Here is a 27,769-nt window from a genome sequence, read left to right on the forward strand (position 1 = left end):
TAAGTTTTGAAAGTTTGGGCTCTTTTAATTCCTACCTCAAAATGAGTTTCAGTCCCATCTGTACTCTGAGTGGTTTGTTCATATATCATCAATAGCCAGATGTATAGACTGATTATTGATAATTGCGTTAAGGATTATAACATCTGTTTCCCTCAAAAACATGTGGAGAATAGATTTAGGATAAAGGCTGGGCACGAACATCCGTCTGGAGGCCCTGTATTTTGTGACAGATGCCTCAACCCTCTACTTGTGACAAAGCCCTCATCCTGTGCTTCTGTAGACTGACTAGCAGTGTGTATTCTGTGCTTCTGTAGACTGACTAGCAGTGTGTATTCTGTGCTTCTGTAGACTGACTAGCAGTGTGTATTCTGTGCTTCTGTAGACTGACTAGCAGTGTGTATTCTGTGCTTCTGTAGACTGACTAGCAGTGTGTATTCTGTGCTTCTGTAGACTGACTAGCAGTGTGTATTCTGTAGGGTTCTGTGCGAGCACACTGGTTAGCAGTGTGTCGTGGTATTCTGTGTTTGGTGTAGGGTTTGTGTGTGTGTGTTGCGTAGATCCAGGTTGCTTAGCTCCTGTAGACCCGCATTTAGATTAGTGACATTGTGAAACAGCTTAGACCCAGGTTAGCTTAGCGCCTGTAGATCAGCATTTGTGTATATTGCTTAGACCCCGGTGATTAGCACCGGTTGATCAGCAACAGCTGTGTTTCCACACAGTCCCGTTTTGTTATTGTTTTGTTTCCACTTTAGAAGTGAGATTTTCTTTCCTTTTGTATAGCGGGGCAACTCTCTTTTGGAGACCCCTTTTGTTGGATAGGGACAGCTTGACCCGTTGTTGGGCCAAGCTGTTTGTGTACATCATTTTACTTACTTGCAGTCATAAATAAACCCACCGGTAACCAATACCAGTTACAAACTGGTCGTGTCGTTTCACCTTTTTACCCCTAGCCAAGAGGGAACGTAACACTGGTTTTAACCAGTGTACACATTTCTGTGCTGTTTCTGTATGCGTTAGTATATTAAAGATAACATTTCAGAAAACGTGTACTGTAATAAAAACAAAGTCATGATGTGAGTGAAACATTTTTTTTTTTTTTAATTGTAATATTATTCACCATCCACCTCTTTAAAAATAATGACATTTCAAATGATAAGCTCCATCTTATAAACAGGGCAATAATAAAATAGACTTTATAAGCATATTTCATGCAATTTTGATATTTAAAAAAACCTTTATTTATCTCCCAGTCAGACGGGACGTTTGCAGTCAGTTAGTCTCACCTGTACAGGCAGTGCTGGAGTGTGTTCAAGGTGAAGAATGAGATCATAATCATTAGAAGCAGTCCAACCAGTCAGACCGCTCACACTGACACAGGCTGCAGCCATCAGACACTTAGATTAGCTTAGTTTAGCATGTATACTAGGAAAAGGGGGAAATAGTGAGTGAAAAAATACACATTTAAGTGTACTTAATATATCTCTGTACGAAAACTTAAATGTAAAAACTATTTGGCAACTTGTTTTGGTCCCAGTCAAGAAATAGCCCGACCCATAATCCCTTGTTAAACGTCTTATTGATGTTTTTACTCCTCTGATTTGGTATGGATTAAACAAACTGGATTCAGAGCTGCTGATAGGTGGATTTTGTAACCTTTGGACGGGCTGGCTTTGTCTTCCCCTGTTTCCAGTCTTTATGCTAAGCTAAGCTAACCAGTTGATGACCTTATTTCTAACAAACATATACAGCAATCTTAATATCTATGATCAGCTGATCCAAGAGGGTTTTAATAGTTTATAAAGCTTCAGAAGAACCAAATCTATCAGACACATGTAGTTAAGTAGAAATGGAAATAGTTAAGTACATTTTTTAAGCTACTTTCCCTAAATTGAGAACTAGTGAAAACTGTACTTCAGTTAGTACATTTAAAAAAACACAAAAAATAACATTCTTTGTTCCTTTTTTTTTAATCCATTGAGGCTTTGTTCAAACTTTACAAGCAGTGTGCAGAGAGGTGGACGCAATACAATTAACACAACACAACAGACAGCTGAGATGTAACATTTAAATGTCCCTCATTTGTTAAACCACTGCAGCCTAATGTTTAATGATCAGGTATTGTTGATTTTCAAAGTAACTGTTTATCATTTTTTTACCAATATACTATAATTAAAGCATGAATCCTGAATCGACCCCTTTAAAATATACCCATCATTTTTTCCTTTTAAAATGATTAAAAAACAAGTGCATTATTTCCACTAGTAATGTCTGCAAGTATGAAACACTTTTTGAAAACACAATTCTGAGACAATAAATACTTTTCTTGTCCCCCTGACATATAAAGAAGTGGTAAAAGTTTATTTCTGAGTAAATAGTTTTCTGATCACTTCAAGTCATGACGGCAGGAAGTGCAATCCGTAGAATAAACTAGACTACATTAGAACATACTCATCAGTATTGTATGTGTTGTTATGCGTCTCATCAAGGTGAACCATATGTGATCAGATTCTGAACCATTTACAATGTGTACAATGTACTTCCCCAGTTGAATATATGTATTACATTTAGTGAGAGTGAATCTTTCTGTAGTAAATCAAATGGTTGTTCTACTCAGTGTGATTGACAGGAGAGATGATCAGAGGGGCAGAGTTTTTACCACCATGATTAAGATAGGGACCAAAGTATGGGTAGAGTTTCTCTTTGAAGCAGCAGCCAGTGAAGGAGTAGATCAGAGCTGCAGCATCAACATCATAAAAGGAGACCAGACCCTCCTCATAATCCACAAACACCCCCACCTTCTCAGGCTGAGACTTCAGAGAGAGACAGACTGAAGGACCAGCACGAGCTGAGTACTGATTTCCATTCCTCAACACTATCGTCCAGTAACCTTTCTGAGGAGACAGTGTGATCTTCCCCTTCCTGTTGATCGACTCTCTGGCCACTCCTAGAGTCCAGTCAGTCTTCCCTTTAACCTGAACCTCGTAATAAAATCTTCCTGAAGAGAAACTCTGCTTTGCTAAGACACAAGCACAAGAATCAAATCTCTCTGGATTGTTTGGGAGATTTTTCCTCACATCACCATCTTTAACTTGTTTTCCATCAACAGACAGGATGAGGTCAGGACTTGCTGTATCAGGATCAAGAGTCACCTCCACCTCAGACTGCTGGACCCTCTTCAGCTCCACCTCAGAGAGCAGCTTCTTCATCTGTTTCCTGAGCGTCTTCTCCAGCTGAGTCACAGCTCTCCTCACAGTCCCCTCATATGAAGGTGGACAGACCCTGACTTCTGTCCAGTTCTTGGTGGGTGGAGCAGCGTTCAGGGACGTGAAGCTTTGGAGGAGGTGGAGCTGGTCTTCAGAGCGTGAGAGCTGCTCCACCTCAGAGCTTCTCTTCTTCAGCTCAGAGATTTCCTGTTCCAGCTCTTTGATGAAGCCTTCAGCCTGTTCCTCTGTCTCTCTCTGCTTCTCTTTGATGGTGTCGATGAGCTCGGCCTGGCTTCTCTCAACAGACTCCTTCAGAGCGGTGAAGACCTGAACACCATCTGCTATCTCTCTGTCTGCTCCTTCCTTACTGAGCTCCACTGAGCGATTCATCTCCTGGATCTTCAGTCGTCTCTTCTGGATCATCTGCTGAATTTCAGCCTCTGTCTTCCCCAGCTCAGCCTTTTTTCCTTCATATCCTTCTTTCAGAGGAACAACATCATGTGTCTTGTGCTCTGAATAGGTGCAGTGGATGCAGACACACACCTGGTCGGTCTGACAGAACAGCTCCAGCAGTTTATCGTGCTTCACACACATCCTGCTTTCCAGGTTCTCCTCAGGGTCGATCAGCTGATGTTTCTTCAGGCCTGCTCTTGTCAGGTGAGGCTCCAGGTGAGTCTCACAGTAGGACTCCAGACACACCAGGCAGGACTTCAGGGCCTTCAGTCTGGATCCAGTGCAGACGTCACAGGGAACTTCTCCTGGTTTGACAACTTGTTGCTCTGAGCTGCTGCTGCTGGCTTTCTGTTGAGCTGACTGTCTGAACTGAGCAGCCATCTCAGAGATGAAAGTGTTGACCAGCATTTCAGGCCTTGTGTGGAATAACTTTTTACAGTTAGGACACTGATAGGGGACTTTAGTATCCCAGTGTTCAGAGATGCAGGCTTTACAGAAGTTGTGTCCACATGGTGTGCTGACTGGATCAGTGAACACATCCAGACAGATGGAGCACAGAAACTGATCTTCAGTCAGCAGACAGCTGGCAGCAGACATGTCTCTCTGGGGACAAGGGTTTGAAAAAAACACAACTCTAATTACATATTCTCTATTTGCCAGTTCATAGAGTTCTACTATGAACCCGAAAATGTAAACTACCCCAACGTTTTATGTTAGAAATGACATACATAGACCAAAACAACCAACAACATTTACGTTTTTTGTCTGTAAGAATTACAATTTAAGTTCAAATGAAATCTGGAAAATCATATTAGCATTCGGTTTAAACTCTAAGAAACACAATGTGTACGCTCTAATACTGTTGGGGCATTTTGCCGTTGTTGAACAGAGAAGTGAAACCTCCTGCTGAGCATCACTGAAGTTAATACTAGTTGTTAAAAAACACTAAATGTTATCAGCTTCAAAAGGCAGACAGCAGTTACTACAGAAACAGGTTCAAAGCTCAAGGCTACTTACCTCAGTGTGTACAAATGATATAAGATGAAATATGTAATTGTCATGCCTTTTTATGAGCAACACTTGTAACATAACACCAGATCCCTTGCTTTGGACAGTCCAGAACAAATCTACTATTTAGATTCTACTTTGTTTAATAAAGTCAATTATAAAGATGTTTTCAAATACAGGAAATATCATAATAAGTATAAACTAATGCTAGCTTTGGCTGTATGCTCTCTAACCTAACGTAATCAGAGTTTACATTGCAGTTGTTTTGTGGCTGTTGCTAATGTAAATGTTGAGGTTTTTATCGTAACTGACACATTTATATTGTGTAATATTCTTTATATGGTCAAATGGATGTATTACAGTCAGAATCAGATTTTAATCCAACTTTGACTAAATGTTTAGTAAGTGATGTGTCTGTAGTGAACTCACCAGTGTTTGCAGAGTCCTGCTGTGTTGGAAAAAGCTGCTGGATTCAGTTGAGTGTTTCTTCAGAGAAACAGAGACTTGTCTCGGCTGCTGCTCTGCTGTCGCTCAGAAAAACAACAACTTTCATTTCTGGGAAATTGAAACTCTTCTCTTACAGTGTGGTTCAACCTCTCAGTGGCAGTTTGCCAAGAGGAAGTGGAGGAAGAACTGTTGAGGCTTTATTTAACTTTGTGACGATGCATTTTACAGCTGATCCAAGAGGCTTTTCAAATAGTGTATTGAGCATAAGTAGGAGTATGTTCTCAATACATAAAGAACATCTCTTTACACATCTGGAGATTCATAGCTATATTTCACAACACTGTGCTATGGTCCCTGTTTAAGAGCAGCTGGTGAAACACTTCCTCCTCCCTGAACAGACGGTTTGAAAATGGGTCACGTGATTGTTGACTCGCATACATTTGATATGTAGTTAAACAAATGTAAATTTATGTTGCAATATATCAAAATGTATCCTAAGAACTTAAATATAATAATAATAATGATGTGTTCCTGTCCTCCTTCAGTCTCTGCAGTGCTGCCGGCAGTCATGTTCAGGTAGAGAACGACCGGCTAAACGGCGGCCACCATGCGGAAACATCTGGAAAGGATCCGTTTCCGGGGCCAGAGACGGGATGAGTTCCCGGATCTGGCCGATTCTCCCAACACCTCCGACACAGAGAGCAACGAGGAGGTCGGGAGCAGACCTCGAGTCTCCGCCAGAGATTCAGAGGAGCTGAGGGAGGCGGAGGGGGAGCAGAGTGACGCTCAGGTACACAAACACACACAATATCAACCAGGAGTTTAGAAAGAAACATGTTTATCTGACCCTGGACTTTAAAGAGGACATCATGTGTATATCAGTATGTAGTGTCTCTACTTTAAAGAGTCCTCTCCTGCTGATGTTCAGGTGTATATCAGTATGTAGTGTCTCTACTTTAAAGAGTCATCTCCTGCTGATGTTCAGGTGTCTATCAGTATGTAGTGTCTGTACTTTAAAGAGTCCTCTCCTGCTGGTGTTCAGGTGTATATCAGTATGTAGTGTCTCTACTTTAAAGAGTCCTCTCCTGCTGATGTTCAGGTGTATATCAGTATGTAGTGTCTCTACTTTAAAGAGTCATCTCCTGCTGATGTTCAGGTGTATATCAGTATGTAGTGTCTCTACTTTAAAGAGTCCTCTCCTGCTGATGTTCAGCTGTATATCAGTATGTAGTGTCTCTCCATGCTTTAATGTTCATGAAGCTCTTTATTTTGCTGCAGCACCTCTTTTCACCCTCTGTCTGAAACCAGGCAGACTGGAAGTATATGGTAGCATACAATAAAAAGTAAAGGTGTCTTACAATGTTTCTTTTTGTGTCCTACGTATTCAGACACCAGGCTTCACTTACATAATCATGTCACTTATATACAAGTAGTTGAGTTGTATGATTATGTCCAGAGATACCACCTCTCAACTAACTCGTTGCTTTGTCATGTGTGTTTTATTTTTATTTGACTGTGTGTGTGTTTGTCTCTCAGGCTAGTCATGCAACTTGTTTGTACTATGAGTAATTCTTTAGGGCCTCTTACAGTTATTGAAATGAAATCAGGAGGAAAATAAACAACCAAAAAGACTACAAATGTGTAAAATCGATAAATGTAGTGCAATATTTACCTCTAAAATACAGTGGATTGGAAGAATATGGTAGCATTAAACAAAAAGTACAAGTCAAGGTGTCTTCAAATGTTTCTTTTTGTGACCTACTTATTTAGACGCGGTTTCACTTACTGTAGCTTATATACTGAAGTAGTTTAGTTTTATGATTAGATCCAGAGATACCACCTGTAAACTAACTCGTCTGCTTGTTATGTGTGTCTGTATTTAACTGTGTGTTTGTCTCTCAGGCTAGTCATGCATCGTTCTCTGCCGCTCTCCACGACGACTCCAGGACGGATCTCAACGAGGTCAAAGGTCACCTGGAAATCGCCTTGTTAGAGAAACACTTCTTAGGTGAGTAATCTGACCTGAACTGCACTCCACTGTGTGGGGTTTCTTTGTTTACTTATGTAAACAAAGAAACAACATATAACAATATATAATAATCTGTGTTTTTCTCTTTTAAACCGGATGTTATTTATATTTTTTTATATATTTATCTTATGGGGCTAATATTCTAGTGGGGCTAATATTTAGTCAGCCACCAATTGTGCAAGTTCTCCCACTTAAAAAGATGAGAGGCCTGTAATTTTCATCCTAGGTACACTTCAACTATGAGAGACAGAATGGGGGGAAAGAATCCAGGAAATCACATTGTAGGATTTTTAATGAATTAATTGGTAAATTCCTCGATAAAATAAGTATTTGGTCACCTACAAACAAACAAGATTTCTGGCTCTCACAGACCTGTAACTTCTTCTTTAAGAGCCTCCTCTGTCCTCCACTAGTTAACTGTATTAATGGCACCTGTTTGAACTCGTTATCAGTATAAAAGACACCTGTCCACAACCTCAAACAGTCACACTCCAAACTCCACCATACCTACTGTGAAACATGGGGGTGGAAACATCATGCTTTGGGGCTGTTTTCCTGCAAAGGGAGCAGGACGACTGATCCGTGTAAAGGAAAGAATGAATGGGGCCATGTATCGTGAGATTTTGAGTGACAACCTCCTTCCATCAGCAAGGGCATTGAAGATGAAACGTGGCTGGGTCTTTCAGCATGACAATGATCCCAAACACACCGCCCGGGCAACGAAGGAGTGGCTTCGTAAGAAGCATTTCAAGGTCCTGGAGTGGCCTAGCCAGTCTCCAGATCTCAATCTTTGGAGGGAGTTGAAAGTCCGTGTTGCCCAGCGACAGCACCAAAACATCACTGCTCTAGAGGAGATCTGCATGGAGGAATGGGCCAAAATACCAGCAACAGTGTGTGAAAACCTTGTGAGGACTTACAGAAAACGTTTGACCTCTGTCATTGCCAACAAAGGGTATATAACAAAGTATTGAGATGAACTTTTGTTATTGACCAAATACTTATTTTCCACAATAATTTGCAAATAAATTCTTTAAAAATCAGACAAATGTGATTTTCTGGATTTTCTTTTTTCTCATTCTGTCTCTCATAGTTGAGGTTTACCTAGGATGAAAATTACAGGCCTCTCATCTTTTTAAGTGGGAGAACTTGCACAATTTGTGGCTAACTAAATACTTTTTTGCCCCACTGTATATATATTTCTTGAACTCAGTTTTATTTAGACATTTTCCTCTGAAACATATTGTTATTTTCTTTTTTTTGTATTTATTTTTATTTTTATTGAATAACTATCGTGATAGTAGTATTATAATCACCACTATTTTTGTTATTTATCTTGAATTTATTTGTTTCTCTCTTCTCAAATTAACCACCATTAATAAATAATGTCGCTACCTGCAACATTTCAATAAAGACAATATAAACAAAAACACTTAAATACACAGAATGTTTTAGCCAGGTTAAAGCTGATTATTGGATCTTGAGTCAAGGTTATTTTATTGGTTTAATTTAGCATAAAATAAGTTAAAGTAAAGTGTCCCTTTTTAAATCTGTGGCTGGGAGAGTTGTGTGTTAATTGGCTGTCGACTCATTCTGGCCTTTAGCATCACTTCAGGGTTAAATGCCCTACAGCACAGATGCATGCTGGGTAATCTGTCAATATCTGTTCGTCAGCTTTACATAACACACACTGCTAATAAGCCTGCTTAACCTCGTCACACACACACACACACACACACACACACACACACACACACACACACACACACACACACACACACACACACACCACACACACACACACACACACACACACACACACACACACACACACACACACACACACACACACAAATAAAGAGTTACAAGTATATGTTGATGATAATACTTTTCTACTTTTACTTGAGTAACATTTTAAATGTAGGACTTTCACTGTAACAGAGTATTCATACACTCTGGTACTTCCTCTGTACTTTTACTCAAGTACAAGATCGGAGTACTTCCACCACTTCTGTTTGATGTTTGATTTAGTTTTGGGTAACATGAACGTGTCGTGTCTCATCCTCGTCTGTTTTCAGAGGAGGAGCTGAAGAAACTGAGAGAGGAGTCCAACGTGGATTCACTGCGGCACGAGCTGGAGAGAGAGCGCAGCCGCTGCAGCGAGCTGGAGCAGAAGATCAACGACGTGCTGAAACCCAGGTGCTTATTAAAGGTCACCTATTATGCAAAATCCACTTCTTCATGTCTTTCATACATCAACATGTGTCCCCTCTTCTCCATGTCTCTTCTACATCAACATGTGTCCCCTCTTCTTCATGTCTCTTCTACATCAACATGTGTCCCCTCTTCTTCATGTCTCTTCTACATCAACATGTGTCCCCTCTTCTTCATGTCTTTCATACATCAACATGTGTCCCCTCTTCTTCATGTCTCTTCTACATCAACATGTGTCCCCTCTTCTTCATGTCTTTCATACATCAACATGTGTCCCCTCTTCTTCATGTCTCTTCTACATCAACATGTGTCCCCTCTTCTTCATGTCTTTCATACATCAACATGTGTCCCCTCTTCTTCATGTCTCTTCTACATCAACATGTGTCCCCTCTTCTTCATGTCTTTCATACATCAACATGTGTCCCCTCTTCTTCATGTCTCTTCTACATCAACACGTGTCCCCTCTTCTTCATGTCTCTTCTACATCAACACGTGTCCCCTCTTCTTCATGTCTCTTCTACATCAACATGTGTCCCCTCTTCTTCATGTCTCTTCTACATCAACATGTGTCCCCTCTTCTTCATGTCTCTTCTACATCAACATGTGTCCCCACTTCTTCATGTCTCTTCTACATCAACATGTGTCCCCTCTTCTTCATGTCTCTTCGCCATCAACATGTGTCCCCTCTTCTCCATGTCTCTTCTACATCAACATGTGTCCCCTCTTCTTCATGTCTCTTCTACATCAACATGTGTCCCCTCTTCTTCATGTCTCTTCTACATCAACATGTGTCCCCTCTTCTTCATGTATCTTCGCCATCAACATGTGTCCCCTCTTCTTCATGTCTCTTCTACATCAACATGTGTCCCCTCTTCCTCATGTCTCTTCTACATCAACATGTGTCCCCTCTGTGTAAAGAGACTCTGAAAGTTTCAGGAACAAAGATTCTCTCTCTCTTTTTGATCCATTTCTATAAAAACCTGTCTGAAAATGAACTGATCAGATTTTGGCCACTTTGTGATGTCATAACGATGTTTTGTCTTGTGTAACCATTAGCAAATCACCAACCAAGGTAACCCCCCCCCTTATCACCTGAATCTCCTCTAGAGCACCATTGAGTTCTTTGTAACCAAACCTCTCTCAGAGGGGCGTGGGGAGGGGCTCCTTATTTTCATCTAAAGTAACAGACAGAGAATCAGCACTTTGGAAACAGGGCTGAAACAGAGGTGATTATGGGATGCTGCAATGATCTGTTTGGTGTTTCAGCCAATCAGAGACAGGCTCTGGATATATCTGAGACCTGTGATATATTGATGAAAAACAGTATGATAGAGGACCTTTAAATAAAAATAAACGTTTTTTAATGAGCTAATGCTAACCATCAGACAGAGCGGTTTGTTCCTGTAGTCTCATGGCTGAATCTGATCACCTGAATTATCGTTTCTGTTGCTTTACAGACTTGAAGACTCACCTTCACAAACGCCTAAAGCCCCGCTCCCTTCTACATCTGCAGCCAGCGGTACAGGTGAGTTTATCTTTTTCTTACATTACTCGTTATCGTTCAATATTTTTGAAATGTAGTTTCATCAGTCATAGGATGTTCGAGTGGTGCAGGGATGATGTATCTTTGTGGGCCAAAACGGAAGTAAGCATCGCAAGGGCTCCCTAAATAAAACAAAAAGCCAATGGGATTTTACCAATGGATTTCGGAAAATTGCACAAAATAATCTCTTGATCAAACTTTTATGATAATTACTTGTTTGGTTCAGCAGGATAATCTCCACATATTAACACCACTTTTATAACAATTGAAGTGTAAATGCAATCTCCAGAATGAAAAAGCTAATGTTAGGCTATAAAGAAGTCACATGACTTCACGTCACTACCGCTAAGCTAAAGGTGGCTAATGTTGGGCTATAAAGGAACTACAGCACGGTCACATGACTTCACGTCAACACCGCTAAGCTAAAGGTGGCTAATGTTGGGCTATAAATGAACTACAGCACGGTCACATGACTTCACGTCACCACCGCTAAGCTAAAGGAGGCTAATGTTGGGCTATAAAGGAACTACAGCACGGTCACATGACTTCACGTCAACACCGCTAAGCTAAAGGTGGCTAATGTTGGGCTATAAATGAACTACAGCACGGTCACATGACTTCACGTCACCACCGCTAAGCTAAAGGTGGCTAATGTTGGGCTATAAATGAACTACAGCACGGTCACATGACTTCACGTCACCACCGCTAAGCTAAAGGTGGCTAATGTTGGGCTATAAAGGAACTACAGCACGGTCACATGACTCATTTAGATACTTGTTAACAACCGCCATTTTTAAATTCAGCAGTGGGGTATTTACTGACGCATTTTATTTCGTAGGACAACACTTTTTAATCTCTTCAGCTTGTGTTAACCACAGACCTTATTTCAGGCTCACAACCAAACTATGGTAAAAAATGTTGACTTCAAGACGAGTGAACAGGAAGTTGTAAAATGCCAACTCATTTCCAGGTTTTAGGACTCATTTCTTCACCACTCTATACTAAGACCTACACATAAAACCACAGAACACGAATGTGAGTAACACACATGTAATTGTATGAATAAAATGTTCTTGTTCTTCTATAGATAAGTAATTATATTGTTTATAAAATCATAGTTTAGGTTTTATTCGTCCAGATTTTTCAGATATCTGTGACTGATATTTTCATACAAGGCAAAGTCTGGTATAAACCTCAGTGTATAAATGTGGTGAAATGTCAACAACCATGTAACCTCCATCTTTTCTTCTTCTCATCTTCAGACAAACAGAAGGACACTTGGTCCAGCAGCTTCCGGAAGTGTCTCTACGATAGATTTGGCGTTTACATCGAGGACTTCCGCTTCCAGCAGGAGGAGCAGACGGTGGAGACGGACGAGCCGCTGAGCGCCAAGAGGTGAGGAGGGGAAACACAGAAACCCTAAAAAAAATAGATGCGATTCATTTCATTGTTGAAGACAAGGGCTGTAAGAAATGTTTTATGTTTCAGAAAATGTATAAAGAAAGTGTTATTAGACAGTATGAAGTTGACTTTTGATCGTGTTCTGCTTTCATGTTTCAGTATTTGTAAGCAACTGTGACTGAAAGAATATTGCTTTTATTTTTTAATGCACTTTTTAAATATGTGTCCCCGGTGTGTCGGGGGAACTCACGCAGCGTCAGAAATAAAACCCTCTCTCTTTTCCTCCGTACCGTAACCAGCAAGAGAGAAAGCCTTTGAGCTCCATACTGTTTCAGAAATAATCCTTGATAATCCATGATATGGCGTTTCATCACGGCAGTATTTAGTTTAGACAGTAGCTGCCGGGTCCCGCATGAGCTCAGACCCCTCCTCTTTATTTCGAAAGCTCCTTTTTTTAGAATTTTTTTTTTTTATCAACTTTTTTTTTTTTTAAAGCTTTATATCCAACTCAGCACTTTTGAAACAGGAAGTGAAACAGAGGGATATGAGGCATGGCTAGAATGGGTGATCTGTTTGGTATTTTGAGCAAAACACTTCATAGACATGTTTTTTATGTATTTTTATATATCTGAGACCCAGTGGCGGCTGGTGGAAAAATATTTTGGGTGGGGCTGTTGATATAGTGAGTAAAAACATTTTTTTTGGGAGAAATGACCCCTTAAATTAGGACTTCTGGTGATGTAATGGCGCGTTTCCAGTGCAGCGCGGAGCTTGCTTTAATGCTGCGTTCAGACCGGACGTGATGCGAATATTCGCTTCGCTCTAAACGCTCCTATCGCATCGATCTAGTCGCTCGAGTTTCACCGCGGCTGCCAGCTGTGTTTACTCGCATCATTCAAACAAGAGGCGCTGGCTCGGGAGCTACAACTACAACAAAATGAATATATTTGACCGTGATTAAATTGTAATACACGTTTCTAAATGATGCCGACGTAACAACATACTGATACCGGTTAGTAAAAACCATGAATTAATGCTTTGACAAATCTGCAGACAGACGGCAGGCGAAAAACCTTTTAGAATGCTTGTTTTCTGAATGGAGCTTGGCTAAGCTAACGTTATATATGTTCCGACCGTCCACACTCACAACAACGGCCTATACAGACATAAATAAACCAGTGACTATATTCTCCATGACACAGACAGTCTGTGGTTTGTACTTGTTTAACTTTTGTCTAGTTTCTGAACAGATCGTATCTGTCCCCGGCTGTTTGAAGAGCAAGCATGGGAAACAAAAGACAGCATTTACCTGTTTGCATCCAGCTAGCCATGCCTTTCTGGTGTACCAGCTACGTGAGAAGCCTCGTTGATACGTTTTGTCTTTTTCACGAGCTTGCTGTGATGTATACAAATCGGGTTGGTCCGGTCCAAGGTCTTTAAGCAACAGTTTATCTCCCAAACTTCTCCTTTCGAAAGGATTGGAGATTAGCTCTTGCACGGAATTGGGCGGGGACCAAGGTCCGGCGACTCCACCTGCACACCATTGTCATCTAACTACTGCGTCACCTTGGTCACTCACGAGTCTAAAAAACAACTCACGTCAACGCACGTAAGCAACGTGGGCGCCAACGTGAGCGCCCTCGTGACCAAAATATTTGACGTCGCTGATTGGCTGAAATTATGTTTCGGCGGCACAGTTTACTATTGAGACTTTTGCAACGTGCTGGTTGCTGCTGTTTGTCTCGGGAGCTCTGCCCGGTAATGATAAACTAATGCCACGGGCAAGGCCAGGCAGGAAACATGTGACTTATCAGTAACTTTAGACATCGTAACACCATTTTAAACGAGATTTTATTGTAGATTATACATTTTACTGATACCAATTGTATGATATTTACCTTGTTCATTACAAATACAAATATAAAATATATATATTTTTTAAATATATATTTTTTAATTTTATATTTTTTTTAATATTTTTTTTTGTATGTGGGAAGAGGTGGGGCGGCGCCCCTATGGGCCGGCCGCCACTGCTGAGACCTATGCTATTGCCTACAAATAGCATGATAGGTGACCTTTAATATTAGATAGATGTAGGTCCTCTTAAGAGTATTTGAACTTATTCTGTACAGTATGCTTCATTTAATATTTATTATATTTTTTATAATATTTTATTTTAGTTTTTTCTTCGTCTTTTATAAAAAAAATTATTTTTTATTTTATTATATTTTTAACTCATGTCTGATGCCTGTTAACATGCCGCTGTGACGAACGAAAATCTTTTTTTCATAAGGTTTTATTTGTATTCTTTCTGTTATAAAAATAATAGATCTTTATTTTTGTTTTTTTAATTTAATTATATTGTTAACTCATGTCTGATGCCGCTGTGACGAACGAAAATCCCAATTTGTGATAAAAACAATGTGTTAAAGCTGAATATCTTTAAATAAATACATCCTAATCAAACATGTGGTTTCCGACACACAGGTTGACTGAAAACATGAGAAGACTCAGTGAGTATTAATACTTTCCTTCACCGTTCATCACAAACAATACAGAATACAAGAGCTATCAAGATACATCTGTGTTTCTCTGCGTCTGTGATTGGTCAGTTTCTGTTTTTTTCAGAGCGAGGGTTGAAACCATTGTCCAACTTCAAGAGGAACCTGACGGCGCTGTCCAGCTGGTACTCCGTCTACACCTCGGCCATCGCCTTTATTGTGAGTTCAGCCCGAAGGTTACTGATGATGATAATAATAAAAAAATGATTTGTGGAGCGCTTTTTAAAGGTCCCATGTCATGGCCATTTCTACTGATCATAATTCCATTGTTGAGGTCTACTAGAATACATTCACATTGTTCAATGTTCCAAAATCACAGCGGCGTGCGTTGAAAGCTTCACCATTCACTTTGGATTCACTGCATGGGAAGCGACGCGGAGCTTTGCTGGCGTAAGGCGGGGCCTCTCATATGACGCACACCTGCACACTTGCTAGCCTGTTCCATTCTTCGTTCTCCGAATGCCAGGAAGGATTCTTGCCTAGCCTCTGATGGACCTGACTCGGAGGACAAGGAAGCGTCCTCGACATTGAGAAACACCCTGTTAATCAGGTTTACATCAATCTTCTCGTATAGGCAATTTAAGTAACATGCAGGTGAATCAGATGAATAATAGATCGGGGGGGGTTCATTACATTTATGCATCTTAACTCCAGTCAACTAATCTATCAGAATATTCTGAAACTATTTTTGAAAAAGTATTTACCGTAAATGTTATTTTTCAGAAATGGCAGAAAATGCTGTTTTCAGCTTTCCAAAATCTAGAGATTTTCTGCTTTTATGTTTTATATCATATTAAACTGAATATATTTGGTATTTGTACTTAAAAACAGGACATTTTAACACATCGCCTGTGAGGAACTGGTAGGATATTGGCACTGTTATCTGGGTTTTATGATAACAATCAATTGAACAATATAATTGTTAGTTACAGCTATTTCTCAGACGCTCCATTAATGAGCTGTTGCTCTGACTCGTTTAGGGTACTTAGACCCCGGTTACGTAACTTTATGACTGTATGTTCTTTAAAACTACTCAATGGGAAATAGAAGGGGGTTAACTATGTGTTTAAGAGTGTAACATGGAGTAAAGTACTTCAGTCAGGTAGAGGAAACGTCACTAATTAAAATGTTTTAATAGATGTTTTTTATTCCATTCTTGACAGATAGGTAACTTTTCATCCACTCAAAGCCTCACTGTGTTTTAAAAATGAACCAATGATTCTGAGCAGCTTGAATTCAAAATCTTTGACAAACAGATATATTTAGACAGTGTGAAATGATCTCATATCTACCTGTGTGTTCCCATGATGCACTGCTCTCAGAGGCTGGAGGATCCAGTGGAGCATCGTACCTGAAGTCTCCGAGCCCGTGGTGAGAAATCTCTCTGTGATTTATCTTCAACATGAAAAGAAATATCCATTTAAAATCTGAAAGTGTCCTGACAGGCTACCTGCACAGGTGAACAGGAAGTTAGTGTGACAGACTAACAGCTCCACCTGGTGGCTATGGGACGTCATTTAATGTCATGTCATGTTAAATAGTGGAATGACTTTTAATGGTCATGAAAAGTAGGTTTTTAATTGACGAATAATTCATTTGTATTCAAATTTGGTATTAAAAACGGTTGTGCCTTTTTAATATCAAAAATTCCATGTAACATATTCCAGTTTTGAGGTAGTTTAGAGTATTTGACATACATTTCTGTCCTATAAATTCAAATGACCTGTGTTACTTATTTTTCAGATTTCTGTTGTTGAAAAGTATTCAAATGAACTCATATTTATTAAAATAATACCAGATTTGCATTAAAAAACATAACATTTGAATGTAACTTGCATTGTTATTAAGTACATTTACTAAATTTTAAGGAACTTTCATGTACTCTACCTACGTTTAGACCTGACTTTTTTAGATGTCTGTTCTCGAAATGTATGCATAATAACACATATATGATAAGGTTATGCCTGGTTTCAATACAAAAACATGTTATTGTGGAAGTTCTCATACAAACACACAGTGTATTTCTTAATGTGAGTAATTAGCTGGGGAAGTTGCGTTGTCATGGTCACTAGTTGTGTAGATGATTGTGTCAGTTTGTATCTCCTTATTGTCTCCTCTGGTTTCCAGGAGCCTCCCAAAGAAGACCTGACGGTGTCGGAGAAGTTCACGCTGGTTCTGGACGTGGCTCAGAAAGCTCAGGTGAGACGAGACGGAGAGTTCAGCGGAGCTACGTCAGCTCAGACAGATTCACTACAAACAAACTACTGAAGACCAATCTTTTTACTTTACCTTTGTTTCTACTTGAGATGTTTGTTGTGTTCTTATGTGTGTTTCTTTCGGGACTCCACGTGGTCTGTGTTTTGTTTTATGTTGACCTTGACATTTCTGCCTCATGTTGTTATTGTATTCATGTTTCTGTGGTCTTAGTTTTAAACGTTTGTTCTTTCTTGTGAAGCACTTTGTGATGTTATTGCTGTGAAAGCTGCTCCACTAAATAAACTTCTTATTATTATTATTAAAAGATGTTCCTTTTGTGTCTCAGAACCTCTTTGGCAGGATGGCGAACAGACTGGAGAAAATCAAGAAGTGAGTCACACACTTTGCTCCACGTCAGAGAGGAATGATGGTCCGTGGACAGACATGTAATACTGTGTGTGTGTGTGTGTGTGTGTGTGTGTGTGTGTGTGTGTGTGTGTGTGTGTGTGTGTGTGTGTGTGTGTGTGTGTGTGTGTGTGTGTGTGTGTGTGTGTGTGTGTGTGTGTGTGTGTGTGTGTGTGTGTGTGTGTGTGTGTGTGTGTAGTTTGTTCATTTGGGTTCAGCCTGAGTTGACTCAGAAGCTGTACGTTGGTCTGTGGCTGGCCTTCATCTCCTCCTGCCTGCTGCCGTTCAAACTGCTGGGATTCTTCATAGGTATGACACACACGCACATACGCACGCACACATACACACGCACACACACTACACACTTATACATTTAATTAAGCAGTAGGCCTACTAAAATGGTTTACTTAAGTGAAAGTACTAATACTACATTGTATAATTACTCTGTTACAAGTCCTGCATATAAAAGTTTACTTACTAAAAGTACAAAAGTATTAAGTAAGTAGAACTAACCATTTCACATTCAATTAACTGCTGAATTCCTGCTAAATAACGCATATTTGCATCAATAGAGGATTTAACATGACATTTTTCTTCACCTGAATTCAGTGCATTTTAGTTTTGTCCTCCTACACTTTTGTATCTAAGACCCAATTCCAAACCACATCCTACCCCTACACACTACCCCTCCGTTTGCGCATTCGCCACATTAAGGGCTGTTCCAAAGCAACGAGTGTGGAGCGGTGTGGAGGGGGAGTGGGCTATCAAGCCCTCAAACAGCGAGTCTGCAGCGGTGCTGACTTGAGACCGGTCTCTACCTGACCGGTCTCAACGCTGTGTGTGTCCGTCAGGAAACAAGCTGTTAACAAGTAGTTCCAGCAAACATCCACTGATAAACTGCGATGTTAACAACCTCATGATAGCCTCATATGTTTTAACTTAGGATCAAACCTGTGTTTAGTCTAGAAACAGGTAAATGTGTGCATTTTATTATAAAGTTGTATATTTACAGACTGTTGCAAAAACTAAGAAGCTTATAAACATCAGCTTTAAAACTAAAAGAACACAATTAAAGATGTTTGGAGTTTTATTTGAGTTATTTATTTTATCTTTGTCAAAGATATGCTGATTTGAAACCGTTGTTACATACAGTTATGGCATTTCCTGTTTCTGCCGAAGAGAGGGGAGGCCGTCCCAAAGCTTGCCGCTGTATTTACTCCCTCTATCTGACAGGAGGGAGACTCGTTGAGCTGCGAGTGTCACTCAGTCACGGAGGGGGAGTGTGTAGGGGTAGGGGGTAGGGCGTGGTTTGGGATTTGGCCTTACTCTTCTTCTCTCTGCTGCGTAGTTTCCTTATTCCAAGCGCCCCCTGGTGGTCATTACTTTAGGAAGCACCTAATTTGATAAGCAGCCGATCAGTGTTTAAATGTCGATATCGCAGTTGATGAGGTTTTTGGTAGGAAGCATAAACTGTGATTGTAATTATTATTTGAGTAATTGTGCATTTAATACATTTCTGTGCATTGTATTAAGTTGAACAACAGATTGAACTAGAGAATGCAATTCCAGAAGAAATTGCTAGTGGGAATGCTTTATGCTGAAAAGCTGACGCTAAACTGCTATGCTGAAATGTAATGTGGAAGAAGAAAGTGAAGAATTTAGATTGAAATGATACATGAACACTGGGGGCTTGAATGTGTGATGAGAGAAGAAAATAAAGTAAAAAAAGCTTGGAAAAGCAGCAGAATATTTGAACTGCAAACTTCTGAACTAACTTGATGGCGAATGATCTGTCGCCATGGCAACGGCATTTGATGACACCCCATAATACGCTTAGATGCGTTGATGGCTGCATCCTTACCAAACCTGTGAAGTTTTGGGGCGTTTGGAGCAGTTTCACTGAAGTTATGAGAACCGTGTTTCCAGGCGAGCATTTTGTTGCCATGGTAACGGCAATTGAAGAAATCTCAAAACGGTCCCGTAGATGTCTTCAAGGCTGGACTGTTAGCACACTTGAGCACTTTTTGAACATTTGCATAGGAGTTATAGCGACATCATGTTTTATGGCGAGGGATGCGTTTCCATGGAAACGGCATATGGTGAGATCTCAGATTTGGCGTAGAGCTGTTGAGGCATGGACCGGTGATATACAAGTGAAGATTGGGGGACGATTGGACCGTGTCCATTGGACTTACAGCCACATCATGTTTCATGGAGAGTGGTCTGTCGCCATGGCAACGGCATTTGATGACACCCCATAATACGCTTAGATGCGTTGATGCCTGCATCGTTACCAAACCTGTGAATTTTGGGGCGTTTGGAGCAGTTTCACTGAAGTTATGAGAAAACCGTGTTTCATGGCGAGCATTGTGTTGCCATGGCAAAGGCATTTGAAGAAATCTCAAACTGTCCCGTAGATGTTTTCACGGCTGGACTGCTAGCACACTGCTATCTAAAGTCTGCTGCTCTGAGCACGTCAGCATCGTGTTCCATTACACAGGTGTTTATATTTGAGCTAACGAGGTGTGCAGAGATCAAAGGTTTCCATTGTTCTGAATGAGAGATGAACCTCTTACATGTGAACGTTTTGTGGAAGAACCGTAACAGATATCTTTGAAATTTCAAAATGTGTAGCATGTCAAGGAAGTTGAGTATCTGAAGTGTAATTTTTGTGTACTTTCAGGTTAATAATGTGGCCTTTTTGGCAGTTTAACTAAAGGTGTGCGGCTGCTGCTGTGAGGAAATATCTGCCTGAAATTACAATGGGCTTCAATGGACGAATTTTGAACGTTTTTGTCACTTCATGCCCTCAAGAGGCATTTTGTTTAATTATTTTTGCTTAATTATTTGTCATTTTTCAAGCTACGAGATGTTTTCCTACGTTTATCATGATAAATTATGTCTCAGGAATGTAGGGTTTGGGAATTATGGCAGTTTTAAAAAATATATATGAAGGCACATTTCAAGATTTTCTACCCTCTAGCTGTGACATCACGCACTCTAGTTAATGTTAAAATCTGAAGAAAACCTCTAAAACAAGGTCTGAACAATGTTTAATATCTCTAAAAGTAAGAATGAGATTTAAAAGTTGTTTTGCACGAATAATGTCAGAAAGATGTGTAACATTTAAAGTTGGAATGAGGTTTCTGAGTGAAAGTATGAATGAACAGTTAGCAGTTGAAGTCACATGAAGATTTGTTGAAGTCTGAAGATTTCCTCCATTGACTTCAATGTTAAAAATGTGATGTATTATGGGATGTATCTCTGGAATTATGAAAGTTATGAATGAGAAAAGTAATAGCCATCGACTCCCGACCGAGCTGAACGTTTTGATGTTTGAACGGAGTTTCTGCGATGTTCAATACGGGAGTAGAAGAGGGCCAAAATACCGGCGGAATAATAATAATAAACTTTTCGTGCGTAGCATAACAGTTAGTGGGAATGCTGTTAACACCATTCCCACTAAATTAGATATTCAGTGTCTCTGACTTGTCTCTCTGCTCAGGTGTGTACGCAGGTATAAAGTTCTTCATCATCGACTTCCTCTTCAAGAGCTGTCCGAAGCTGAGGCAGCGCTTCGACACGCCGTTCATCATCTGGACCCACCTGCCCACCGACCTGCAGCTGAAGGAGCGCGGCGGCTCCACGCTCACCAGGAGGGTCAGTACACACTCTGAAATATCCAGAAAATACCAGGACAATATCCAGAAAATACCTAAAAAATATATACACAGAATACCTCAAAGACATCCACAAAATGTACAGAAAAAAACAAAATTAGAATAAGAAATATCCAGAAAACATCAGTTGCAACATTAAAGTGATGCACTTAAATGCATCAATTATAATAAAACAGTAATTCATTGTAATACTTGAGAATGTTTTTTGATTTCAGGACTTTCACTTAATTACTTGTAATATTACTACTTCTATTGAAGTAAAGCAATGCTCCCTCCTCCTCTGGTTCTTACTGGTCCCAGCAGCTGGTTCCTGGTGTTCCTGGTTGTTCAGTTTGCATTTGTTCTTCTCTCACAGCTGTCTGAGTCTGAACAGGTAGGATCGTTGTGTGTGTGTGTGTGTGTGTGTGTGTGTGTGTGTGTGTGTGTGTGTGTGTGTGTGTGTGTGTGTGTGTGTGTGTGTGTGTGTGTGTGTGTGTGTGTGTGTGTGTGTGTGTGTGTGTGTGTGTGTGTGGAGATCAGCAGTGTTTATTGTAGTTAGATAAGTAGTGATAATACTGCCCCCCCTGTCAGCTGCTGGTAGTGTTTGTGACGGTGTTAGTTTGAGTTATCATAAACCTATACGTGAAATGTTGCCTCTTTTACTCAATTTCTTTCAGGTTTGTAATAAAGGTAAAACTTCTACACATTGATGATCAGCAGAATTGTTCTTCTTGATATTTTAATGTCCCCTTTCCTCTGGCGCCATCCTCAGGTCACTCTCAGATCCTACCAAATGTTCATGTTTCCAAACTAATGTTAAAAGGTTTGAATCAACATCTTTTTTAGTTTTTAGGGACAATTTTCGGTCAGGTAAACAAATACTGAAGTTGGTTCTTCTCCTCTTCACCACCAACGTTACATTTTGTGTAAGACTCTAAAAATCCTTAAGTCTTCAGGACATAGTCGAGATTTCAGCCACAAAGGAAGGTGATCATTGGCTCGGATCTTGTGAAGAGCTGTGAACACATCTGAGTTGTCCGGGTTAAAGGTTGGATTACAATTATACTAAACTCAGCATAACTGGGAATAGTCTTTCATGGTAAAAAAGCACTATTTTCATCAATCTGCTCTGGAAAAGATACTCTGTGAAACGAACACAGCTGTCAAATCCATGATAATGCATCCATTGGTTGGAACAACAATAGACTCGTCTCACAGTGATGTTCAGGACGTTCCCACAGATCCTCTCTGCTACTGAATGTTAAAGCTAGTATCCCCCCCCCCCTCCAGGTCACGTTATCCAGCGGGCGGGGCAGCGTCGGCCCGGCGGCTCCTCTCGGTGCGAGCCGGGATGAAGACGGAGGGCGATACAGCAGCACCAAGAGAGGAGCTTTCCACGAGGTGTTCAACCTGCAGGAGAGCGAGCGCCCCCTGACAGGTGGGCAGGAACTCTAGATATGTGTTTGTTGCTTTTGTTTATTGGTATTTGTTGTGTTTGTTTATTTGAATTAAAGTAGAAAACAAGTCTTTCATCTAAAACAACCTTTCTTTACTGGACCGTAGCTAAGAATTTAGCAAAATCAATTCTCCCAACAAAGTGTTTATTCAGATGAATGTTAAATTATCAGAATGAGAATCAGAATACCTTTATTAGTCCCACAGAGCGGACATTTACATTTGTTACCGCAGAAAATAACCAAAGACAGCTTAATGTTACCTAAGAAGCATAAGAACAAATATTAAAGACAAAACATAATTAAAATAATTACACAATTTACAAAATACACATCCTGTAACAGTTCTGAAGATATAGCAGCTAGGTATATATCGCACAGGTATTAACGGCGATTACTAGTTCCATCTTCAACAGGTAGGTCTAACTGCTTCACAGTGACATACATTAACCTCTAATGAGAAATACTAATGTCTTTATACATGTGTGACCCTTAAAAGTACATTGAGTCTTCAAGCACTGGACACGCCCTCATTCCCACAAGACGCTGCCTGACCCTCCTGCATGTAGTGATGTTTGACTCTTTGTGTGTCAGTGTGTGAGAGCGGCTGGCGCTGCTGCCTCATCAACAGAGACAGGAAGTCGCCCACTGACTACATCCGCAACGGATACCTCTACGTCACCGAGAAGTAAGTCCCTCACTTCCTGTTCACATTGATTATTGTTCCCGCACAATGTTTTCAGACGGAACACAGATGAGGAGGGAGACTGAAATACTTAAAGTTTTGAGATCAAGCTGAGGCCGTAGTATTTATAGAAGATCAGAACAAATTGTCAAATTTCTCCAAACTTTACTCTCCGTACAAAACATTTTAAATACACAAGTGCAGAATAAACACTGTGAAACGTGTAAAACTGGATCCGTGTTTGTTCCTCTGTTTTCAGTCATCTGTGTTTTGAGAGCTCCAGCTCCAGATCTGGATCCTCCAAGAGGAACAAAGTCATCAAACTGGCCGACATCACCGACATCCAGAAGGTTTGTTCTGACAAAATGTTGCGTAGGGCCCCAATTTGGCCAGGGCGCCAGTCTCAGGACACCTCCACTCTGAGGACACCTCCACTCTGAGGACACCTCCACTCTGAGCACACCTCCACTCTGAGCACACCTCCACTCTCAGGACACCTCCACTCTGAGGACACCTCCACTCTGAGGACACCTACACTCTGAGGACACCTCCACTCTGAGCACACCTCCACTCTGAGGACACCTCCACTCTGAGGACACCTCCACTCTGAGGACACCTACACTCTGAGGACACCTCCACTCTGAGGACACCTCCACTCTGAGGACACCTCCACTCTGAGGACAAAATAAAATCGCACTGACACTTATTATATATATAAATAACAACATCTTATATTTTAGTTACACACGCTAGACAACAGTGGAGGGTTCGAGAAACAACCGTGTTTGCAGAGTGCAGCGCGACGGAGGTGGGGAGGTTCCATGGTGAGCGGACTCATCACAAGTCTCCATTGTGATTTGAAAACTTCCATCAGACGGAACTGTCCTGAGAGTGGAGCCTGCAGGCAGACCCCTCTCGCCTTCGGCATACAAATATAAAAGGAAATAAGTTAGAACAATATTAAATATTGTTAAAAAAAGAGTGAAAATCTTTGGTGTTTATAGTGACAAAACATTGAAATACATCATCTTGGACTTTGAGGAACCGGGATGAAAATGTTTCACTATTTACTAACATTTTAAATCAAGTATTCTATACTGATATTTAAAAGTCAATCAGAGTATGTTTCTGTTGTTGTTTTGTTTTTAAATTAGTTTTAAAAAAACGTTTGTGTTGCTTTTTTCTCTTCTCAGTACAAAGTGTTGTCCGTGCTGCCGGGGTCAGGGAGCGGCATCTCCATCGCAACGCCGTCCACAACAAAGGTACGAGAAGACAGGGCGCTATGATCTGATGCAATGTGGAAGTTAATGAGTTAAATTAAGATATAAAACAAAGCGTGCAAATAACAAGAGAGCCTGGAATGGATTTCTACGGTGTAAAAATACTGTTACAAGTTAAAGGGGCCCTATTATACTAATGTTCAGGTGTCTCTACTTAAAAGAGTCCTCTCCTGCTGATGTTCAGGTGTATATCAGTATGTAGTGTCTCTACTTTAAAGAGTCCTCTCCTGCTGATGTTCAGGTGTATATCAGTATGTAGTGTCTCTACTTTAAAGAGTCCTCTCCTGCTGATGTTCAGGTGTATATCAGTATGTAGTGTCTCTACTTTAAAGAGTCCTCTCCTGCTGATGTTCAGGTGTATATCAGTATGTAGTGTCTCTACTTTAAAGAGTCCTCTCCTGCTGATGTTCAGGTGTATATCAGTATGTAGTGTCTCTACTTTAAAGAGTCCTCTCCTGCTGATGTTCAGGTGTATATCAGTATGTAGTGTCTCTACTTTAAAGAGTCCTCTCCTGCTGATGTTCAGGTGTATATCAGTATGTAGTGTCTCTACTTTAAAGAGTCCTCTCCTGCTGATGTTCAGGTGTATACCAGTATGTAGTGTCTCTACTTTAAAGAGTCTTCTCCTGCTGATGTTCAGGTGTATATCAGTATATAGTGTCTCTACTTTAAAGAGTCCTCTCCTGCTGATGTTCAGGTGTATATCAGTATGTAGTGTCTCTACTTTAAAGAGTCCTCTCCTGCTGATGTTCAGGTGTATATCAGTATGAAGTGTATCTACTTTAAAGAGTCCTCTCACATCATACAATGTGTCGGAGCACTAGCCAATAGAAGCGCGAGTGTTACATAGTGATGTCTTGTTGCACACCTTTCTGGGGTCTTTCCCTTGGGTTAGGGTTCAATCCCTGTGCTCCCTCCAGTTATATTGTATAAATACATTTAATTGATAGATTACATGTTAAGTAAAGTATTAGTATCTGAATTGAACTCACTTCCTGTCTTGTTGCAGCCGATGGTGTTCGGCGCGATGATCCACAGAGACGAGGCCTTCGACGCCATCTTTAACCAGCACACGAAAATCGTTTCCGCGGCAACAGCCATCGAACCGGAGACGTAGTAACACCTTCACCAGGCTGCCACACACACACACACACACACACACACACACACACACACACACACACACACACACACACACACACACACACACACACACACACACACACACACACACACACACACACACACACACACACACACACACACTGGGACTGTCATACTGTTAATTAACCAGTTTTTAAATAATCCGGTGACGTTAAATCGCAGTTTTTTTTGTCACCAATGACTTCTTAAACAAGTTCCCACAAAACAGGAAACAATAAGGTACATTTTTAGAGCTAATTAATTGATAAATCCTCAAATATGTCCGGTATTTATCTCTGGAATAATGTCCTGCATATTAATAAATATTGTCCAGAAGGCGTAAGGATATCGAGGCGAGTTCTCCCTTGATAAATTAAATATGAATTACATTTCCTTCAAACAGTCATGTCTTAATCACCGCGTTTAATACGGCTGTACCATAGATACAGCACATTCACACTGCGGTACTTTTCCCACAAAGGTTCATGTGAACTTAGTTCATGTGAACTCTTTAGTTCTCATGAACTAAGTACAGATCGCGTTCACACTGGAAAAAGTCCCTGGGGGAGGATTAGGCAAATGAAGCTGCTGACGTCACTTCTTCTTCTTCTGCTTTGGGTTTACTGGCAGGCCCGTCACTTGTTCTTCTTCTGCTTTGGGCTTACTGGCAGGCCGCAAACAACTTCACGGCGTATACTGCCGCCCAAAGTCCCCGGCCGGAAGTCCCCGGAGTTGGGGAAGGCTTCAGTAGAAGCTGCTGAGAGTCCCAGCAGCTTCTACTGAAGCCTTCCGAGTAAATCGCCAGAACGCCGACACCTCCTCATCTCCACCGCTCCCATGTTTTATTTTGTGTTGCCATAAGTTAGTCTCTCTGCGTTTCTGCGCTGGGCTAATGCTAATAATGCTAATGCGAGGATAATAAAATGGCGGCTTCACAAAACTTGTTGGGAGTTTTACGGGGCGTGGTTTGCAATCCGCCCAGCCAATCAGAAATAGGAACCTTTTTCTCCCACGAAAGTACCTGCTCTCTAGCAGGGACTGAAAAGGGGGTAAAAAGGTTCTCTAGAACTAATTTTAGTTCCGGCTCTTTTTGGTGTCAACGCAACATTTCGGAACTATATCGGAACTAAAGTGGGAAAAGTACTGCGGTGTGAACGCGCCTTCTGGGCTGAACCCAACATTTTGAATCTACATCCATTATGTTGACATTTCTAATGTAAATCAAAATGAATGCTGCACAATAATTTGTAATAGTTTTTAAAAAATCGTTTGAATTATATATGGATTTTCTTGGTAATGAATGACTTTTGACGGTAAAAAAAAAGAGTTACTGGTACTTATGACCAATTTTGAGTAAAGAATCTCTCAAAAATGTAACTTTTAAAATAAATATTCACTTACGAGGATAAAATGTAAAGAATAGAAGGAAATTGGCAAATTTGAAATTTAGAAACAAATTATTTCTGAAATGTTTGCATGAAAAGTTTCTTAAAATGATTAATGTATTATCAGAAAATGATTACTAGCCATTGATGCAATAAATCATGGTACGAAAAAGGACTTTATGTCCCTCTTTGAGTTAAAGATCTCAAACTTAACTTTAAACATAAATATTCCCTTTAGTATGATTCAAAAAGCAAAGGATAGTAGGAAATCACCATCTTTGAGACTAAAAACAGCATTATTCCTGAAATGTTTGCACTTTAAATGGTTTATATATAATCCATAAAAGTTGGCTTTAAATATTTCTTGTTATTTGGTCGTTACAGTTCAGTACTTGGTACAAAAAATAACATTTTGACCCGCTTTGAGTTGTGAAAATCACCTTTTTGTTCTAATGAGCCGTTTAAAACCCTAAAATCGGACTTATTTCCTTTAGTGTCTTTACACTACATCATGAATATTATACTTGAACATCTTCACAATGTGTTAGTGCTGAAATATGAACATATTACATGTTCTGGTATTAATGAGAAATGTTTTTACTCTCCGTGTTTGAACCACTTTACATCATATCTTCAGGGATTTATAACGTTATGTAACTCTGTGTTGTACTAAGCCTTACAGCCAGTTTGTATTATAGTATGTTGG

At 40.3% G+C, this 27,769-nt stretch overlaps 2 protein-coding genes across 3 annotated transcripts; one reads left to right on the plus strand and one right to left on the minus strand.

The window, feature by feature from the left end:
* Positions 1-1,948: 1,948 nt before the first annotated feature.
* Positions 1,949-5,191, minus strand: LOC117534487 (E3 ubiquitin-protein ligase TRIM21-like). 2 transcript variants are annotated; one of them, XM_034198687.1, is made up of 2 exons: positions 5,094-5,191; positions 1,949-4,259 (listed from the first exon to the last, which is right to left on the minus strand). In XM_034198687.1, the coding sequence occupies exon 2, from the start codon at positions 4,251-4,253 to the stop codon at positions 2,607-2,609; it is 1,647 nt and encodes a 548-aa protein (XP_034054578.1). In that variant the 5' UTR covers positions 4,254-4,259; positions 5,094-5,191; the 3' UTR covers positions 1,949-2,606. The 2 variants fall into 2 exon arrangements, with proteins under 2 accessions (XP_034054578.1, XP_034054579.1); XM_034198688.1 differs by having other exon boundaries at positions 1,949-4,255; positions 5,094-5,109.
* Positions 5,192-5,655: 464 nt separating this feature from the next.
* On the plus strand, positions 5,656-25,750 carry LOC117534489 (GRAM domain-containing protein 4-like). Its single transcript, XM_034198690.1, has 17 exons — positions 5,656-5,901; positions 7,014-7,119; positions 9,216-9,336; positions 10,809-10,876; positions 12,157-12,289; positions 14,783-14,808; positions 14,924-15,015; positions 16,168-16,227; positions 16,984-17,055; positions 17,399-17,442; positions 17,657-17,766; positions 20,963-21,117; positions 22,407-22,554; positions 23,165-23,258; positions 23,515-23,605; positions 24,449-24,517; positions 25,545-25,750. Exons 1-17 carry the CDS (start codon positions 5,719-5,721, stop codon positions 25,650-25,652), a joined length of 1,680 nt encoding a protein of 559 aa, XP_034054581.1. The 5' UTR covers positions 5,656-5,718; the 3' UTR covers positions 25,653-25,750.
* Positions 25,751-27,769: the final 2,019 nt, after the last annotated feature.

The sequence above is a fragment of the Gymnodraco acuticeps genome, unplaced genomic scaffold (genome assembly GCF_902827175.1).
Source record: "Gymnodraco acuticeps unplaced genomic scaffold, fGymAcu1.1, whole genome shotgun sequence".
Classification (NCBI taxonomy): domain Eukaryota; kingdom Metazoa; phylum Chordata; class Actinopteri; order Perciformes; family Bathydraconidae; genus Gymnodraco; species Gymnodraco acuticeps.

Excerpts from the sequence above, each read along its gene's own strand:
- LOC117534487 (XM_034198687.1), bottom strand. The coding sequence starts at position 4,253 with ATGTCTGCTGCCAGCTGTCTGCTGACTGAAGATCAGTTTCTGTGCTCC.
- LOC117534489 (XM_034198690.1), top strand. The coding sequence starts at position 5,719 with ATGCGGAAACATCTGGAAAGGATCCGTTTCCGGGGCCAGAGACGGGAT. Across the intron at positions 17,443-17,656 it reads AGACTGGAGAAAATCAAGAA|TTTGTTCATTTGGGTTCAGC; the intron begins GTGAGTCACACA and ends GTGTGTGTGTAG. Across the intron at positions 24,518-25,544 it reads CAACGCCGTCCACAACAAAG|CCGATGGTGTTCGGCGCGAT; the intron begins GTACGAGAAGAC and ends GTCTTGTTGCAG.